General features: G+C 52.5%; 1 protein-coding gene across 1 annotated transcript in view; it reads right to left on the reverse strand.

Annotated features, from left to right (window-relative positions):
* NECAB2 (N-terminal EF-hand calcium binding protein 2) overlaps window positions 1–9314 on the reverse strand; it is a gene marked incomplete at its 3' end in the record, with an annotated part of 70650 nt that extends 61336 nt beyond the window's left edge. The window contains exons 1-2 of the mRNA XM_082005943.1: window positions 8848–9314; window positions 1293–1317 (exon numbers count right to left, since the gene is read on the reverse strand). Coding sequence (XP_081862069.1) covers window positions 1293–1317; window positions 8848–9045 — 223 coding nt within the window. The 5' untranslated portion in view covers window positions 9046–9314. The remainder of the gene's footprint in view (window positions 1–1292; window positions 1318–8847) is intronic.
* Between the last annotated feature and the right edge of the window lie 8802 nt (window positions 9315–18116).

Raw genomic sequence — 18116 nt, forward strand, 5'->3', positions numbered from 1 at the left:
GTGGGGCTTGTCCTGCCGGTGCCCGTTGGTACCGCCGCCGGCTGACCGCGGGTCCTGACACGTCAGTCCGTCACCGTGACACCCGATGTGTTAGGCGCTGCCCGGTGCCGGACCGGTTGCTGTCAGTCCACGCTCATTCTAACGTTTTGTCAGCCGGCAAGCAGGCAGCATCCCTCAAACCCTTCATCTGATGAACCTACAGGTCTCCAATGACGGCACAATTAAGCGCTCAGGAGGCTGTCGGCACTTCGAGAGCTCTCCCCCCGCACGCCCCTTCCGTCGCACAACCGCTCAGCTCGTCCAAGTTAACCAACGTCAGCGTCTTATTACCCTGCCAGTCGTTATAACCAAACGCCGACCTTGACAGAGCATCTACTGCTTATACGCCAGCCAGCCCACAGCGTCCTCCACTGCTTTACTGGGGGCAGTGATCGTACCCACGAGCTCATACCCACGAGCTCGTACCCACGAGCTCGTACCCACGAGCTCGTACCGAAATCGGGTCTCTCCTTTTCAAATCTGAGAGGGAAAAACAAACCCCCCACCCCATGCTCTTCTGCACAGCCCTCCCACGTGCCCTTCTGCAAACACACTGGTTTGATGCATATTTAATTTTCTTCTTGTACAACAGGGAAAGAATAGAGGCTAACTCTTGGGATTTTGGCTAGGAGCTAAAATGAAACTCGTTTTCAGGGTGGAGAGAGATCCTGAGATCCCTTTGCCACTTTTTCCCGTAACTACGTGATCTCACGGCAGACGAGCGCTCTCCTTGCAGGATCCCAAGTCCGCTGATGAAGACCCCTCTGTGCTACTCCCCATCTAAGGGCCAGACTTGGCTTTAGCGAAGTTGTTGGGCTTCCGACAGGCACAGGCTGAAAACACACATCAACGCACGTCGCTCCTCGAACCGTGTGTTCCAGCCCTTCAGGATCCAGACTACCAGGATTCACAGATCAGGTCTCTTTTGCAAAGCTACTACCGGGAGGTGGATCCTCACTTATCACTTCGCTGTGGTTTTGTTTTGGTTTTTTTTTTCTCTAATGTCCTTTTGTGTGAAATTGCCCCAAACCTGGCGGATCTCACCACGCTGACTCGCACGCTAGTATCATGTCTGCTCTAAGAAGCTCTCTCAGCCACAGAAACAACAAAACTTCTCCCGAGGCTTAAACAGTGTCAGCACCAGACGCAGTAAAGTGAACAACGTTTAAACAGTTAGCTGTTACTATCTGGAAAAATGGTGATTTGTCAGAAGTTCAATCAAAAAAAAGCGAAATACGAATGTACAGACTTACCGTTTTTGTCAGCTCTTCTGAAAATCTAGAAGTGAAAGAGAGAGAGAGAAACATTTTTACCACGTTGTTCGACGCGAAGGGTTTTGGGGTTGAGCGAAGCCCTTTAGCACCAGGACCACACTCAACGCCGCGCGCGGGGCAGGGCCACCAGCTCCAGCCCCCGAAGAGCCGATTCCGGCGCTTCACTGAGCTCACCCTTCCCAGGACCCAACCCCTCAGCCACACGATGGACAACGAAGGAGTATCAACATATTTGGCTTTGGAATAACCACCGGAAAAGGAGATAACGAGCAAAACAAGGATAACACAAAATATTTCTAGCAGGTTTTTTTATTTCCCATCTCCCTTGCAGAAGAAAGATGAAAACATGGATCCAACACAAGGGAAAAAATAAATAAATAAAAAAAGAAATTACAACAGCCATGCAGCCAGCCCAGCCAATTTCTCTAGCATCAGTAATATCTCTTAAACAAGTTTCACAGTTCTGCACTTCTGAAACAAATTATTTAAAATTTAAAAAAAAAACAACCCACAAGTTTCCTGCATGGGAAGGACATTATATTTAGACTTAAAACTACAGTATGGAGGAACAGCCCACAGAGAGGAATCAGATAGCCCTTTCCAGAGGGAGGTGAAAAAAAAAAATCACAATAATGTGTAGTAGAATTTGCCAGGAGAAAGGGCAGCAGAAACAACTCCTATTTTTCTGACTAGTCCCATTTTAAGAATAGTCCCCTGACACAGTGCAATTAATAGCAAAAGGCTTGTGCAAGGGCTGAAATCATATAAATTACTGCCAAAAATGGCTGCTAGCAAAGGTTTGGCCATAGACTACCAAAAAATTAACATGCTCAGAAACTGTGCAGAAAAGGGAAAACATTCTCATCATCTCTTCAGACCTGGCCCTATTAATTTCAGCAAGAGCCGAGATTTTGCCTGTAGAAAGAAATTTCCCTGCGGAGGGAAAAAAAGCACCAGCAGGACAGATCAGAGTGAGCTGTAAAACAGAATATCTTATTTTCTGGGTCATAAAATCGTTTTTAAAAAATATACCAGAAGAGAAGCTGCTGCACAAAATAAGAAACCCCAAGAGACAAACTGAATTGCAGAATGTGCTATTTAAGTGACTATGGCTTAATTAAGGAATGTTAATCATTCTTTTGCCCAAAGTTCTGCATAAGGCAAAGTCAAAACTGGGCTTTCTGGCATACTTGAGCAGAGGCAAACACCCTTTGCTTAAGCCAAACCCAAATGGTGGAGTCACGGAGTCCCAGCTTCAAGAGAGGGTCATAAAAACCCTACGAGGATTACAGCTTGTGACCACTCCAAAATTGCTTACTTCTCGGGCTGACCTGGATTTTTTTAGAACAATTAGAAGTTTGGGGGGGAAATCCTACCTGTCTCCAAACCTATGGACCTCTTTGAGGTTAAAGAGGGGTTTTAAAGGACTGGCCAGGCATGACTTGCCTATGGGGAGTAAGAATAAAGCCAGCCAGGACGAGCAGGACCCCACCAGCCCCGTGGCTTCGGCACGCCTTGCCCAGCCGTGCGCGATGTGCCCTTCCCGGGGTACGAAACAATCCTCCCGGCTTGGATACCCCAGCTCCTCGCTCCCCAGGAGTGCCTCTAGATAAGGCACTTTTCCTTCTAGAATGCAGATTATTTTGGGTTTTTGGGGTTTTTTTTTTTTGTTCCATCGCCACATCCTTCTGTTTCTGTTCCCCCTGCTTTGAAACAAAGCCATTACATCAAGCCTAACACAGAAGCGGCGATGTCTATTTTAAGGTCCCGGAGGAGATCAGCCACCCCGCTAAGCACAACCGTCAAAGGGAGAGCGGGAAGGCAAAAACGATAGCTAAAGTGCGGCTGGAAGTGGGAGAAGGGCTCAATCTGCAGCACGCCGCTCTGTGGAGCCACCGCCCTTGCCATGAACTCCCAGAGCAAGAGGGGGAAAAAAAAAAAAGTCTAATTAAGAAATCAAAGAAACGTGAAGAAATGGAAATATTTACGTCCAACTTCACTAAGTGAACTTTTTAGGGCTTTGATTCCCCCAGATAATCCTAGAAAGTATGACTATTTTGAAAAGAACATGTTGATGGAAGATCACATCAGTTCTGTTACCTACCAAGGTTTATTCTAGAGGACCAAGCTGTTTAGTTTTTATTACTAATGAGCAAGATTTATTCTTCCAACTTAATTGGATCACCTAAAACTTGCACGCGCACACACACAAAAAAAAAAACCCTTAAAATAGGACAGCCAGAGGGAAAGCCATTTCAGATAAAGTCATCTGTCACCACAGGCAGGCAGTACGTCAAGGTACGGACACGGAAATGAGCATCAGGAGGCTGATAAAGACGTAACATACTCCTCGATAGCTTCGTAGCGCTGCCAAAAACGCGGTCTCCGTGAAGACCCAGGATTTACACCCTAGCTCAGCAAACAGCGGTGCCCTCCCACGCGCAGCGTGAAGACGCCCTCCATGCATGTCTCGAATCAGTTGTCCCAGCACGGGAAGGATGCGGTGCGCTTTTCGGTAAGGCGAGGGTGTAAGATCTGGTGACGGAAGGAAAACTGCAGCCCCTCACGGCTCCCCTAGGGACCAGCGGGGCAAAGCCCCGCGGGCAGCGCAGTGCTGGGCTCCCAGGGAAGGGAAAGCCCCAACCAGCTCCAGGGAGAAGGGGCTGTAAGCAAGGACGCACGTCACCTCCGACGCGGAGGCTGCAAAGGCGCCGTTCTCGGCAGCAAAGGCGCTTCACCTCCGTCAGGGCGGCAGCCCTGGAGGTCAGCAAGAGCGGAGGCGGTGAAATATTGATGGAGAAGCGCCCGGTGCCTCCAGGCCCTTGGCGGCGGTTGGCTTCCCGCGCCTCCACCCTGGCCGAGGAGCATCCCCAGCGCCAAGGGCTTCGCAAAACAGAAGCCGGCAGCGCCGCGAAGCCTGACCAGGGATGCTCTTTCTGCTCCGTCACCCCCAGTTCTCCCATTGCCAGGGCAACACATCGAGAAAACTTCCAGACGGAAAACGAGAAATTATCCGGTCCGAGAGGTACTGCAGCAACCATCTCCCCCACCAGCTATGCCTTAAACCTATCGAGCAAGTCCTCCCAAGCACAGGCTAAATCGCACGGTGAGCCCGTAGGATGCCCACAGTACGGGCCAGATTAACCCATTTTATAGGATTTACACAGACAATGCGTGCAGTTTGCTGCCTGCAGCATACTTACTCCATCTACCAGGTATTTAGATGAATATAAACTCTATTTTATTTAAAGCGAGTAACCTCTGTCAAGATTTCCAATAGCTTTTTTTAAAATGTACATTTTTGCTATACTCTCACATGGCTGCTACAGATATTTGGCTGGCAGAAATAAGCAGTTCAAAGCGCTAGTGGTAATAAACTTGAAAAAAAAAAAATTGATGTTTTCAAATTTAAACATTCAGTTCTGCCTTCTCAAAGCTCCTGGATGAGGACGTGTGACACTGGAGGCTGCTTAATGGAGGTTTTCTCGACAATTGTATTAAATTCACACAAGCACTCCCCTAACAAGCCTGAGACTTACTACGGGGTTTGTTGAGTGTGTTGTGTATTATCCCTTCAGCTGGTTAATATGATGTTGATTTAACATAAAGCGCAACTGAGCTAGAATTTTGTTTTCCATCATAATCTCAGTGCAGAACTGAGGACAAACAAAATCTAAGCCTCCTGGGTGAGGAAAGCCTATGGATGAGAAAGCATCCAGATACACCTAAAAACACGATTAATCTGTTCACTGTGTTCCTACGTTCCCATGTTCTTCCTTTCTGTTCCTCTCCCGACAAGTCCTAACACCTCATTTGGGGCTGAGAGAAGGTTTTGTGCCAGGTAGGGTCTTCAGCTCTTTCACCCAAGGTACCAGCAGGAATTTCCTCTCCCGTAGCCTCTTTAGGTTGCTCTTTCTAGTAATAATGTGAGAAAATAACAGCCTGAAGCTTTGCCACTTTGGACTACGTCATTAGAGGTCACCAGGCTAACGACCTTTCCCCGCACAGATTTTGGTGTTTCAGTAAGAAACATGCCGCTGGTGTGGAAACGCTGTGCCGGCTGGAGTGGCTGCCCCTCCAAAGCAAGGCTGCTGCAGAGCGCCTTTGGAGGGCATCTTCAAGCAGCCCAGAGGGGTACAGAGAACGTAGCGTTACCGTGACCTCGTATCATAAGCTGTGGAGAGGCACCGGGTATCTACAGCAACCTACACACGCTGCCAACCCTCAGCGTTCGGCTCCTGCAGACGGAGCAGCCGCCTGCGGCGCAGACCCACGGAGCGGGCACCCCAAGGCAAATGCCTGAGGGCGAGCGCAGGGTGGGTGCAGACCCTTTGCTCGGGTCCCAACCCCTGGTGCTGGTTTGACTGACATTGTACGAGCTGACCGTTAAATGCAAAGTGATGTTTTCCGGGTTCCTAGAGTGAACTCGACTGGATCTACTACCACCACCGAAGAGTATCTACCACTCCCTAGCTTTACCTGCTGCCTGTTTTAGGCAATGCTTAGGACTTAAGTATCTTCTTCATTAGTTTGTACAAAGGCTTTAGTTAATCTGCAATTTTGGCTTTTTTTTTTTTTTTTTTTTTTTTTTACACTCTGAAACCTATGATTTTGAGCTGAACTAGTAAACCTTGTTCTACCTTTTTAACTTTTTACCTAAAAGGACACAAGCAAAAGAAAAGAAAAATACTGAAAACAGCCCTTCATCCTCCAACTGGCTGTAGCCAGCTTAGTTGTAGAAGACATCTAACCCCCTTGTTTTGTACTTTGTTCTTCCTCAGCTTTCGGTTTCGCCCCACAACACCACAGTTTCATTTCTTTGGTGGAAAGGGCATAGGGAACTTCGTACTGTCCCCCCAGCCACCCTCATGGTCTGGAGGAGTCAAAAAAAGCATGTTGGGGATGGTTGAGTCAAAGGAAAGGCAGAACAGAAAAAGAAGTGACTAAGGAACCATTAGCATCAGAGCCATTTTACCTAATTCACAGCCAAAACCAAGTTTAACCCTCCTTCCCCAGCCCTGATGAACCGTCTACAGAACACACCAGTTCATGCAAATGTGTTAGTTAAATATAAAAATCTTCCTGGTCTTTTACTTCATCCCCACCCACCGAGGAGCTGGATGGCTGCATGGCTGAGACTCGCTGCTTCCCCAGCACGTCCAGGTAACACAAGAATGTGAACGAGTTAATTGGAAAATATGTTCTCATCCCCGAGGATTCACTGGGATCTTTACTACTTTCCTGATAATGTGTGAAAATTAACCTAAATGCGTATGCCCATGTTTAAACTCTTTGGATGAAAGGGGGGGGGTGTGTCTCAAAGTGCAATTGAAGAGCCTGTTAGAGCGAAGCCACAGCTTCAATAGATGTTTCTATTTTAACCGGAGAAAAAGGAGAGAAGCAAGTTCTAAGAGATGAGGAAAAAACCCCCAAACCCTCAAACCTTGCATTTCCAGCATCCATTTCTACTTTCAGCAGGTGAGAAAGGGCTCCCAGTCCCATTGTGAAAGGGAAAAAGCATCAGGGGCTGCACACCCAGCTCTACTGTATTTCCCACCGGTTAAGCCATGCTGAAAGTTCATGGCTCATTTTCTCAGCTCAAACCTAAAAGGGGGGGAAAGGAAATCCATTTAAAGATGTTTAACAGATAGGATACTATTTTGGTGAAAAAACAGTCCTAACTCAAGAACCTCTTGTATAAACTTAACATTGCTTCCCAATTACATTTATGCTCTGAAGCCCAAATTCCAGAGTGTTGTGAAATTTTGGTAGTTTCAGGGCAAGTAAAAAAAAACCAACACACACAAAAAACCCCAGACGAACAAACCAGTTGATTTAAAAGACGTAAGGGTATGAGCTGTATTTGTCCTTTCAGTTTGCCCACGAAGCTGCCCACCTGCCAGCCCTTTTCTCCGGGCACCACCATCCCTCAGGCACTCGGCTCTCCGAACTGCTTTTGGCAGCTCACACACCGTTGAGCTGGTTCATTTGGGGAACCCAGCTGCCCATCTATCAAGCCCAGGGTGCTCGCAGAGGTGATGATTTCTGGACTCACCAGCCCATGCCAATGCCTCCCTGTGGTAGAAGATTCAGCAGTTACTCGGAAAACGCAAGGGCTCGCCTTCAGGAGCTACTCCTGCCTAACTCAGAGGAGGCTGGAGGAGACTGTGAGTTATCCTTTACTACAGCCAACGCCTCAGTAGCTTAGTTTTGCATTCACTACGGTTTTTTTAAAGCTAGGAGTTAGCAACGCTGAGGATCTATGTGTTTAATTACCAGATGCTGCAGAAAGACTGTGTAATTACACCGCTTGCACTCTGGCTGATTCCCACTTTATTCTCCCAATTCATTTAAGTGCAAATAGCCTCGTTAGCTCCCTAGTCAGGGAGTCTATAAATAACCGCAGAAAGGCACTAGGCACAGCCCTGCCAGCCCCCCCAGACCTGGGCAAAGGAGCCCCGGGTCCCACGCACTCGCAGGCGTCCAGGACCATGTGGCATCCAGACCGTCACAGCCGCAGCCCGTCAGGGATTGGGGTCCAGGACCTGGGGTGGGATGCAGGACCTGGGGTGCAACCCTATGCCCAGCTAACCTGGGGCAACCCGCGGTGCCAGACTGCACCTGGAGTCCTGCATCCCCATCCAGTCAAGCTAATGCCGGGACCAAGGACCTACAGTGCATCCCCACCCCAGCTGGTCCAGGGGCTGCAGGACCTGGGGGGGCATCCCCATGCCCAGCCGGTCCAGCGGGTGCAGGAAAGAGGGGGCACCCCCATGCCCAGCAAGCCCGCAGGTGCAGGATGCTGGCAAGGATATAGGCTGCTTCCCCACGCCCAGCCTGTAAAAAACAAGTAATGCAGGAGCCGGGCGGCACCCTCATGCCCAGCCACTTTGGGGGTGCAGGACTCAGGAAAGCGGGTACAGGATCCAGACTGCAGCCCCACGCCCAGCCGTCCGGGAGATGCAGGACCGAGGCGCACCTTCCCCGCCGTCCCAGGGCGTGCAGGGCGGAGGGATGCAGGACCCGGGCTGCACCCCTAGTGCCAGCCAGGCTGGGAGGTGCAAGGTCCGGACAAGTGGGTGCAGGACCCGGGCCGCACCCCATGCCCAGCCAGCCCGGGGGCACGGGGTCTGGAAAAGGGATTGCCGGATCTGGGCACCCCTACGCCCAGCCAGTCCCGGAGACGCCGGACCCGGGCTGCACCCCATCCCCAAGCGGCCGGGGGTGCAGGACCCGAGGAATCACCCTGACGCCGAGACGGTCGGGGGCTTCGGGAACCGGGCTGCGCGCCCGTGCCCGTGCAGCCTGCGGTTGCAGGGTGCGGGCAAGCGGCCCCGGGAGCCGGCGTGCAGCCTCTGGCCCGGGCGCAGCCCCGCGGGGAAGAACGCCGACCTCGAGCTGGCTGGATGGGTGCAGGACCCGGGCCGCACCCCCACGCCCACCCAGTCGACCCGGGGCCCGGGGCGGGGAGGGGGGGGATGTGCAGGACCCCGAGGAATAACCCCGAGCGGGAGGCGGCTCGGGGAGCACTCACATCGAGGATGACGGAGGTGCCCTTCCTCTGCGCGGCGGCGGCGCCCGGGGTGAGCAGCTCCCGCTCGGCCTCGCCTTTGTCGCCCATCCTGGCTAGCACCCAGCGCAGCAGCGCGTCCAGCCCGCGGGGCGCCGGCGGCGGCTTGCGCAGCAGCCTCTGCACGCCCGCCCGGCAGTAGCGCCCTGCCTGCTCGCACATCGCTCAGCCCGGCCTCATGCCGGAGCCGGGGACTCCCTCCTCCTCCTCCTCCTCCTCCCACCGCCACACGGCGGGCCCGTGGAGGAAGGGGGGGACCCGGGCGGCCCCTGCCCAAAGAGAAAGGGGGGACGGATGGACGATTTTCGTATGGGGGTCGGCCACCCCGGTGGGTGCTGCCGGCGCGCTCCCACCCCATACAGTCCCCCCTAACCCCCAAAGCATCCTTTCAGGCATTTTCTACCTTTTACAAAAGAGTATTCCTATTGCACGTCCTCACCCCTCTGCAGCCTCCCTACTCCCAGCACAGGTTCGAACAGCGCTTTGTAAGGACAGTGGAGAACAAATTTCTTGTAGTAAATAAAACTTGCCTCTGCCCCCCTACCCCTACTCCAAGAAGTCCCTGTACAATGACTAGCCAGCCATTCCAGCTGGGGCACTGCAGCGTTCATGGCTACAGAGCTAACCACAGAGCTTGGCTGGACAAATACTTATAGCCCTGTAATTCTGTACTACGAGGATACTCCTTTGTGACACTCCTGTGCTCACCTACACAAGAGCTAGACTTGCAGCAGGGGCAGTTAGCCTTCTGGCCAAAATGACACTAAATCTTTCCGCCTCCCCCTCCGCACTCGAGGAGGTGCTCCCAGGTTGAGTTCAGACCCAGAAAGGCACCAAAGCCAGAGAGCTCAGACCCTCCCAGGGGGTTGCCCAGAGCACTGGAGCAGCCACAGGCTCCGAACAGTCTTTCCCCCTGCCCTCCCACGGCAGCCAGACCCTCTTCTCGCAGGCAGCTCCAGGGGACTTCATGCCCCACGAGGGCTACGTCCCCAGATTTGAACATCTCTGATGCAGGAGCCAGCAAGCCCAGTATCCCCATGTTAGCACTCCGCACTTCCCACGCTGAGCCCTATGCCCGATCTCCAAACAGGGAACAGCACGATTGCCCCAAAAGGCCTGACCAGCCACTGCTTCAAGAGGAAAAAAAAAACCCAGCAATAAATTATTTCTTTAAACAGAACTTCCATATTGCAGTCCACCAGAGCCCAGACCCCCCTGCAAAGCCTACCTGGAGCTATTATTTAACCTCTTCTTCTAACCACCCACCTTTATTCAGGTAAATTAGGGTGAAACTTCTGTGTTTGAGGTAGCAGGTGGGGGAATGTGCATTTTCCCCTCAGGTGCTGCTCAAAGAAAAGCGAGTGGGAGCCCAGTTCTGTCTGCTGGAGGGTGCGGATAGTGGCTGGAGGCTCTTGAAAGGCTTTTAAATACACGGGGCACAGAGAAGTGTGGCAGGACGCCCGTGGGCTGAGCCCCTCTTTCACCAGACTTTTGCCTTCCAGTGTTTCCTCCTTCTCCAGCAATACAAAATTAATGGGGGAAAGCAGAGGAGCTTCAGAGGGGTTATGCTGGCTCGCGGGAGCTGTGTGGAGCACTCTCTGTTTCTTTACGGGGATGCTCAGAGGAGGCTGGTCTACAACCCAGCCATCGCTCAGTCCCCACTTCCATCTCACAGCAGAGATAGTCTAAGGCAAGACACGTCTTCTCATCCTTGCCACAGGCTTGCGGGGCTGGATCCCTACACCAATCGGCCCGGACCCCTCACGGCCTGATTTACTGCACTCTTTTGTACTTTTACAATCCTCAGATTACCCACATGCTGCTTTCTCCTTTAGATGTCCCTCCGCTAAATGTCTGGTTCAGACTATAGTAAATCACACCCAGTTTAGAATTACTGTATGCATGTTATTTAAAACTATTTACTGAAGAAGTTTATAAATAAGCTTCGTTCTTTGAATTTTCCTCTCTGTGTACCATGAAGATTCATTACTTGGAAGGTTGGGGCTATTTCTGTGCTTTTGACAAAAATCACTTCTTGTTAATGTCAAAAACAGCTCTATGGCATTTAAATATTCATTTTTCCTCCTAAATAGATCTAGATAGAAAAAGTTTCAGCCATTCAGGCATTAGAAAGAAGCCAGCCATTCACACTGGGCTGTGTTGCTGGGGGCTCAGTTTTTCCGAAGTTTCCATGAGGTTTAAGCCTCCCTTTGAGGAATAAATGGAAAAGACAATTACGCGCTTATTTGAGCCAGCTGAGAAAGCACAGGAACCCCAAAGGCACATGCTCAGGCTGGCCCCAGCCCACGTGCCACACCACAGCCAAGGGGGAGGACAGAGGCACCGACCTCGGGCTGGGCTCCGCATGCCAAAACCCATCCCCTGCCGCTTGCTGAGGGCGACGGGACGCTGTCCGTCCTGCGCAAATAGCCACGGCTGCAGCCAAGGCATCGGGGCTTTGCCAACCTCTCCCGCCACCCTGGGCTACTGGTTGCGGCGCTGCCCGGGTCCCAGGCAAGCAGCCGTCAACCAGGGCCAGAAGAAGAAACCAAACAAGCGATGGACAAGCGGAGGCCACACAGTTTTGCCCGCTGTAGGACGCCTGCCTGCCTCTGTGGCCGCTGCTCCCTGGCATCCAGCGCGTTCTTTGCCCTTTCACTGAAGGAGGAGAGAGCAGGGCCACCACCGGCCGCCTTGACAGATGCGCATCACGCGGACGCTGTGACATAAGGAGAGAATCGAGAGGAGGCAACGGAAAAGCGCAGTTAAATCCGGGCAAGGCGCATCCCAGCCAACGCGGCAAGCGTTAGGCGCTCGGGGCGGTCAGACTACGCCGGGCAGGCAGCACAGCCCGCCGTCTCCTCCGCTCGCCCGGCGGCATTTTGCGTTCCGTGCTGAAAGCCTGCCTGACGGCTGTCAGGGCGAGCTGCGGAGGGACCGGCGGCAGCCGCAGCTCCACTTTCTCCTCCCTGACATTTGGCGGCGAGCCTCCCCGCTGCCGCGCCAGCGCGGTCCCAGACCGCCGCAGCCTCAGAAACAAAGGGTACAGTAAGGAAGGTTGTTGCAGACTGGGAGAGACCGGAGCCGTTCTCCCTCACCCCTGGCTGCGTGTGCAGAAGTTCAGGGATTTCGGGAAAGGACTATTGCCATTCCAGTTTGGGGTCTGGGCTCGGCCCAGCGTTTTTTCCTCCCCGGTGCACGCGGTGCTCAGCACAAAGCCTCGGTTCACCCCGTCCCCTGGCAGCGGCCGCTCTACGAGGTTTCACACGGGGCTTACTCAGGTGCTATGCCCAACATTTTCCAGCAGCTTCTGGAAGGGCTGTAATTTCAGACGAGAGGCCAGCTGAAGAACCCAAGGGCTTCTCTGAAAGGAGGGTCCGAGGCAGACCAGAAGCCCTGCCCGCACCCCAGCGTGGCAGGCAGAGGCAGCGGCTTTCATCTCCCCTTTGAACTCTGCCTTCTCCCCTCGCCCCTCTGCGCGCAGCGGGGAGCTTCACTTAATTAAAAACTTCCAGCAGGCAGGACCCGCAGCCTCGGCTGGTGCAAAATGTCACATACGACTTACTAATATTTACTAATGACCGAGGGGTTAAGGCTAACCCAGCCGTTCGATGGCAGGAAGGGGAAACGGCAACCCTGTTACGCAGAGACGGGAATTGGGCAGAGCAACCTCGTCGGCCCAGCCCGGCGGCCGAAGCACCGCTCTAGTCCTTGAGTTAGTTTATGTTTATTACAACGCGATGAGTAATTGCCAGGTGTTTTTATAACAAATTTATTGCCCCGGCTTGAAAATGCCATGCTGCCAACAGCAGGAGGCTTAACACACCGGTCTCAACCAAAGGAGAAGACCCAGGGAGACCATACACCTGTGATGCGTGTTCACCCCTAAAAATATAACAAAGCCCTCTCCCTGGCTTAGTGCACACAACTGGAGACCAGGCACAGTGTGAGAGTTCAGGTTATTCCCGGTCCTAGTCCTAAAGGCAAGCCCTAGACAGCTGGCAAACCTCGTGAAGAGGAGTTGCCTAGGCCAACCTTGCCATCAAACATATCTCCTGCAGCATTAGGAGATCACAGTCCTCAGATGCCCAGACTTCCCCAGGGCTCCGAGACGGTTCTCCAGAGCGATATGAGGAATTACCAGCATAAAGAAAAAAACCAAAAATTTCAAATAAATAAACAAACCCCATCAAAGCTCCAAATCACAAGACTCACCTTCCCACGACGTGCCCAGGCTCATCCCACCGAGAGCCTGCGAGCTGCGCGGCTTTTCCCACGCCCTCAGCAGCCGCACGGCTCCTGGCTGGGGCTGCCCGTGGCCTCTGGGCATCCTGCGAAATTCAGGACCCCTGGGCCGGGGGCTCCACCCCAGCCCCACGCACAGCCTTTCCTCCCCGGGGAAGCTGCCACCCTTCAGTGGGAACCTTAAAGATAAAACCAAAGAATATTGCACCTCTGTTGCTCTGAGGTGCAGGGATGAAGGCAAACAGCAGGTAAAACCCTCCTGCTGATGGCTGCTAAATAAATTCAGATGGTGGTGGTTGGTTTCTGTTTGGGGGGGTTTTTTTTGTTTCTTTGTTTGTTTTAGCCTGCTTGTTTGGGTATTAAGGGGGCGTTAACCAGCTCCCTTGTTTTGGCAATTGAAAAAATGAGCATTTAACACCAAAACCAAGCTGCCCTTGCTTAAAGCTACAGGCCACTGACTTGATCGAGCTTGTGATTGTGCGGTTGTAGGGAAGAGGTAGCGTACCATTTGTCTTGCACCTTTATTACTTACAACAGCGCTCACATAAAGCAGACGAAAATATTGTTCCCTTCGACGTGCAATTTAGGTCGGAACTATTAAGAACCCTTGGAATAATCTAATCCATTTCTGATGACCTTTCAAAATTACCCTTTGTTTCTCACGCCTGGTACACCTCATGTCGGGTCATATATAACAGTATAAAGAGCACAGAAATGGGGAACTGTAGGCTTTCGGATTTATAAGCCTTTGTGTGGGCATGACCACCAATTAAAAAAAACAGGTGAGTTCTTGCACCTAAATAAATTATTTTCTCTTTATAATTGACCTCCCCAGTTGCAACATAAAACCGTTAATTTACACCGATTTAATGGGCAAAATGTGCCTGCAAATGTATTGAAATTAGAGGTATCAAGCTTCTTCACAGCAAAAGAGAGGAGGGAGGGACTGGCATTTTTCCCGTTGCTCATGCCCTTCGTAATTAATTTCTAAAGTAATTTCCTCCTTTGCCCCGCTGATACCACCTCTGGCCACATTTGTGGAGGACATGAGGATTTCCCCAATTTATCACTGATAATAGATACCGTTAATCACTGCTCGGAGGGTAAAATCTGACAGCTTTCAATGTAAGAGTATACGATGGGTACCCAACAGCACAACGGCAAAGCCCCTCCGGGCGAGAGCTGGGTGCGGGCAGGGCACGGGCAGGACCTATTTATATCTTACGCTGCTCCAGTAATCGCTCACAGAGAGTTTGGGTGAGTAACACCTTCCACTTCTTCAGTCCCGCTCTCCACTGGACGCAAAAAAAATTCACCTTATGAGCACGTTACTGGGCTTCCTTGGCTATGAAGCTGTTTTAAAATGCTGCTGTGTTTGCCGCTTTGGGATCAAACTCACGTGATTCAATGGGTTCCACTGAGACATCAACAGCCCCGCAAGGCAGCTATCGATTTCCCACAACAAAGGGCTGCTCTGGAAATAATTTAACGGGATCACCATTAAGTGACTTGGAGCTGCAGGTGCTGGGGTGCGCACGGACGAGAGCTCGCTGGGATCTCACGGAAAACGTCCCCCTGTGCGAGGCGGCTCCTGACCCGGCACCCTCAGGGGAGCGGGAAGGTGAGCGGAGCAGCAAGTGCTTTTCCCCCACGAAGTCCCCTCCGCCCCGCAAGACCAGAGCTGGAAAAGGGCCACCTTCATCCCGTGGTCGTCACCCTCGTGGCAGTGTCAGCCCACGGCGCACAAGGACATCTAGTGCCTGATGCTGAGGCTGCAAGGAGCGACTGGGTTACGGCAAAGTGTGTTTTTCTGGTGGTTTTTCTCCTGGCAGCAACAAAAAATCCCCGTGGGCTCAGCAGCAGCGGTGCTCCAGAGAGCAGGGTCCCGGCGGGAGGTTGCCGCGAGGCTCTGGCATGAGTTCCAGCTGTCTGCGACGTCTGGGGCTCCGTCTCACCAGCTGGAGCTGCCCGACAGCCCGTGCCCCCTTGCCTGAATCACCGCTCCTCTGACAAGTCCAGTTTGGGCAGTTTTGGGCCATTTCCCCAGCCGGGCTTCGACGCGCCGCCCGCGGCTCGTGGGGTAATGCAGGTAACGCAGCACGGCTGATGAGAATGTGAGATTTGTGTCCCGACCTACTTGCAGTGCCCACCTTTCTATCCCTAGATCTGTTTCGTGGGCTTCTCAGAGTCTGGCACAGGTACAGCATCCTGGCTGAACGCTGCACCTGGGGATGGAGCTGGCCACACAGTTTGCAGCATAAGAAACCAAGCTTGTTTTCAAAGGGCATCTTCCCATCCAAGCTATCCGTAGCCGAACTGGCGCATTAAAGTCGCTCGGGCAATGCAAACGGGGCTTGCCAAGCCTGTGTACAAGCAGAAATACCGTATTTCTGAGGACAGCCTAAGCTACCCACTGTTGAGGAAGGTGGACAATCGAGTCTTCAAAACCATCTCACGGGGCCGAAAGGTCAGAGCGTCGCAGATCGACGCTTCAGGCACAAAGCGTGTTTGCGTAGTACCCATAGTCGTGACGTCCCTGCAGAGCCCCGGGCCGCGGGATGGCTGCGGGGAGGGCAGCGGCCCAGCCGAGCGCCGCAGCACCCGGCACCCGAGGTCCCGCTGCACCGAGGGGCTGCCAGCAGACACCCCTGCCCGCCGCCCTCTCCTCAGGCAGCGGCCCTCGCCCTGCAAAATAGCCATTTTTTGTCTTTAGGCGAGACCCGGAGAAGGTGTTTGGAGACAGGGACGGTCCCACTGGGCCACGCAGTCCAACGGGGAACCTGAAATAATGACGGATTTGGGATGTCTCGATCCAGCCCGCCCGCGCAGGCAGGGATGCGTCCCCCCGCGTTTCCGAGGGCAGAAAGCGAACGCGTCTCCCAGCGAGCCCAAGAACATGGCCCTCCCGTGCTGGGGAGCTCTGCCGTCGGGAGAGGGAGCTGTGCCGCTGCGGGACAGACACACGGACCCCTCAGGCTGGGAGAAAGCCTGTTTTCCATGAGAACTTCCAGCATAATACCCAAATAAAATATTGATTTAATGACGTTTTAATTAAATGTATCAACGTTTTTAAAGTTGTCTTTCCCACCGCCAAGTGCATCGCCGGTCGCACGCACACGGGTTTTGTCCTCTTAATTGGGGTTCGAATCACACCTTCAGAAGCCTGAAACTGTTTCCCGGCAAAACCTGCCCCGACAGCTTTACCGCCCTGTGCAAGTCCAGATCGGTGCTTCGGATTTGGCAAGACAGCTAATCACCTCCTTGAAGACATGTCTGTACAGTCCATACCCAGGTAATTGCATAGCACGATGTCCAAAATATCGTGATGGAGAAGATCTCCACGTCGTTTCTGTGCAAACGCCCTGAGCATCGCTGGCACAGCCCGGGCTGTCCGCTCCTGCTGCCGGTCGAGGTGCGGAGCCCTCAGCCCAGCAGCGGAAAGCATCTTCTGGGGGGGTCCCAGGCACGGACTTCCAGAGGAACCCCTCTTCCAGCACAACCGGTAGATATCGGGAGGGGTTTACCCTTTGTCTCTCTGCTACTCAGTGATTTCAGACAGCAAGACACAGGGTGGCAATTAAAGTCGGGTAACTCTGACTTCGTAACTTCTAGAAGACCATGGAAAAAAGATCCAAAGCAAACCACAAATTTAAGTGGTAAAAAAAAATCTATTTTAATATCTTTCTGATGATGCCTTCATTCCCAATTTCTAGGTGCACCTGATCGTCCACATACTTCAGTAGGAGACCATGCAGTATGTGACATGCCAGTAAAAATAGGAAGCTAATTATTTACCGCATGACTTTTCCCATTTTATGGCAGAAATAAAGCTATTAAATGAAACCGTGCTATACTTCTAACTTCTCCTGCGCCACCCAGATTGTCTGAGTTTCTTGCAGCAAGCTTTGTCTCAGAGGGAGAGGTTTCCTTCTCGGGTTCCTCAGCACCATCTCTCACACGGAGAAGCCCACTTCTCACGATGGGCATCCAGGAAGCACGAGCATCGGGGTGGGACGTCGGGTACCGGGGTGCGAGCCTCCCAGGCACCAGAGCTGCCGGGTGTCACTTCAGATTTGTGAAGAGTGGCTATATTAAAAAGCAGAATAAAGCTTGCAGAAATACACATATCTGAAATTGCAACTAGATAAACTACCCGAGTCTCTGGTTTTCTTCCTGGCGGAGAAAAGAGTGCTTATGGGTTCCAGCCATGGACTGTGTCAGATCCTCGTTTGGGTTCCTGTTGTTTCTGGGCAATTTTAGAGGGATTCCCCCCGATGCACTTCACCTGCTGGCTCCAGGATAAACCTGGTGCCTGGCAGTAACGTTTCTGAGGGTTTCTCTACCGGGTGCATACTCTGAGTCACAGCAGATTTACTGCTTCACTTTTGCCTCCAGAATTATGGCAAGTGACTCCAGAAGCCCATTGTAGACTTGAAAACCATTCCACCTTCAGCAGACGGATTCTCAGTGCAATGCTCCTGTCCCACTGTATATTCTTTATGGCTGTGGAGCATTTCTAGCTATTAGTCTCAAACTCATAAAAAAAATAAATCCAGGGTTGTTTATTTTACAGCATTACATTTTACACCTTAACGTCTCACTGCAGACGTAAATTACATAAAGGCTTTGCTTGCAGCAGAGGGATGTGACTCTCCGAACAACCGCTCCGGAGCAGGACGGGCACGGTTCGGTCCCGAGGAGCCAGCGGGCTGGAGGACACCGGGGCTGTCGGCCTGGGGAGAGGTAGAACGAGACCGGGAGAGGGCACGAAGCTTGGTGAAAAGCACCTGGGCGCCCTTGGGACCCCCGAGAGGAGCCAGCCGGGCTGGGGTGGCCGCACCGACCGCATATTGCTGGGACTAATCTCGTCGCTGGGAAGTTCTGGGATTGGGGAGATAAATTATCGATAGGTGCCGGAGGCACTTGGCTGGAGTTACAGCTGCCCCACGTTGCAGTCCTGAGCCGGCTGGGCAAGAAGTCCCTTCAGG

Source organism: Phaethon aethereus (genome assembly GCF_964289735.1).
Source record: "Phaethon aethereus genome assembly, chromosome: 13".
Taxonomy (NCBI): Eukaryota; Metazoa; Chordata; class Aves; order Phaethontiformes; family Phaethontidae; genus Phaethon; species Phaethon aethereus.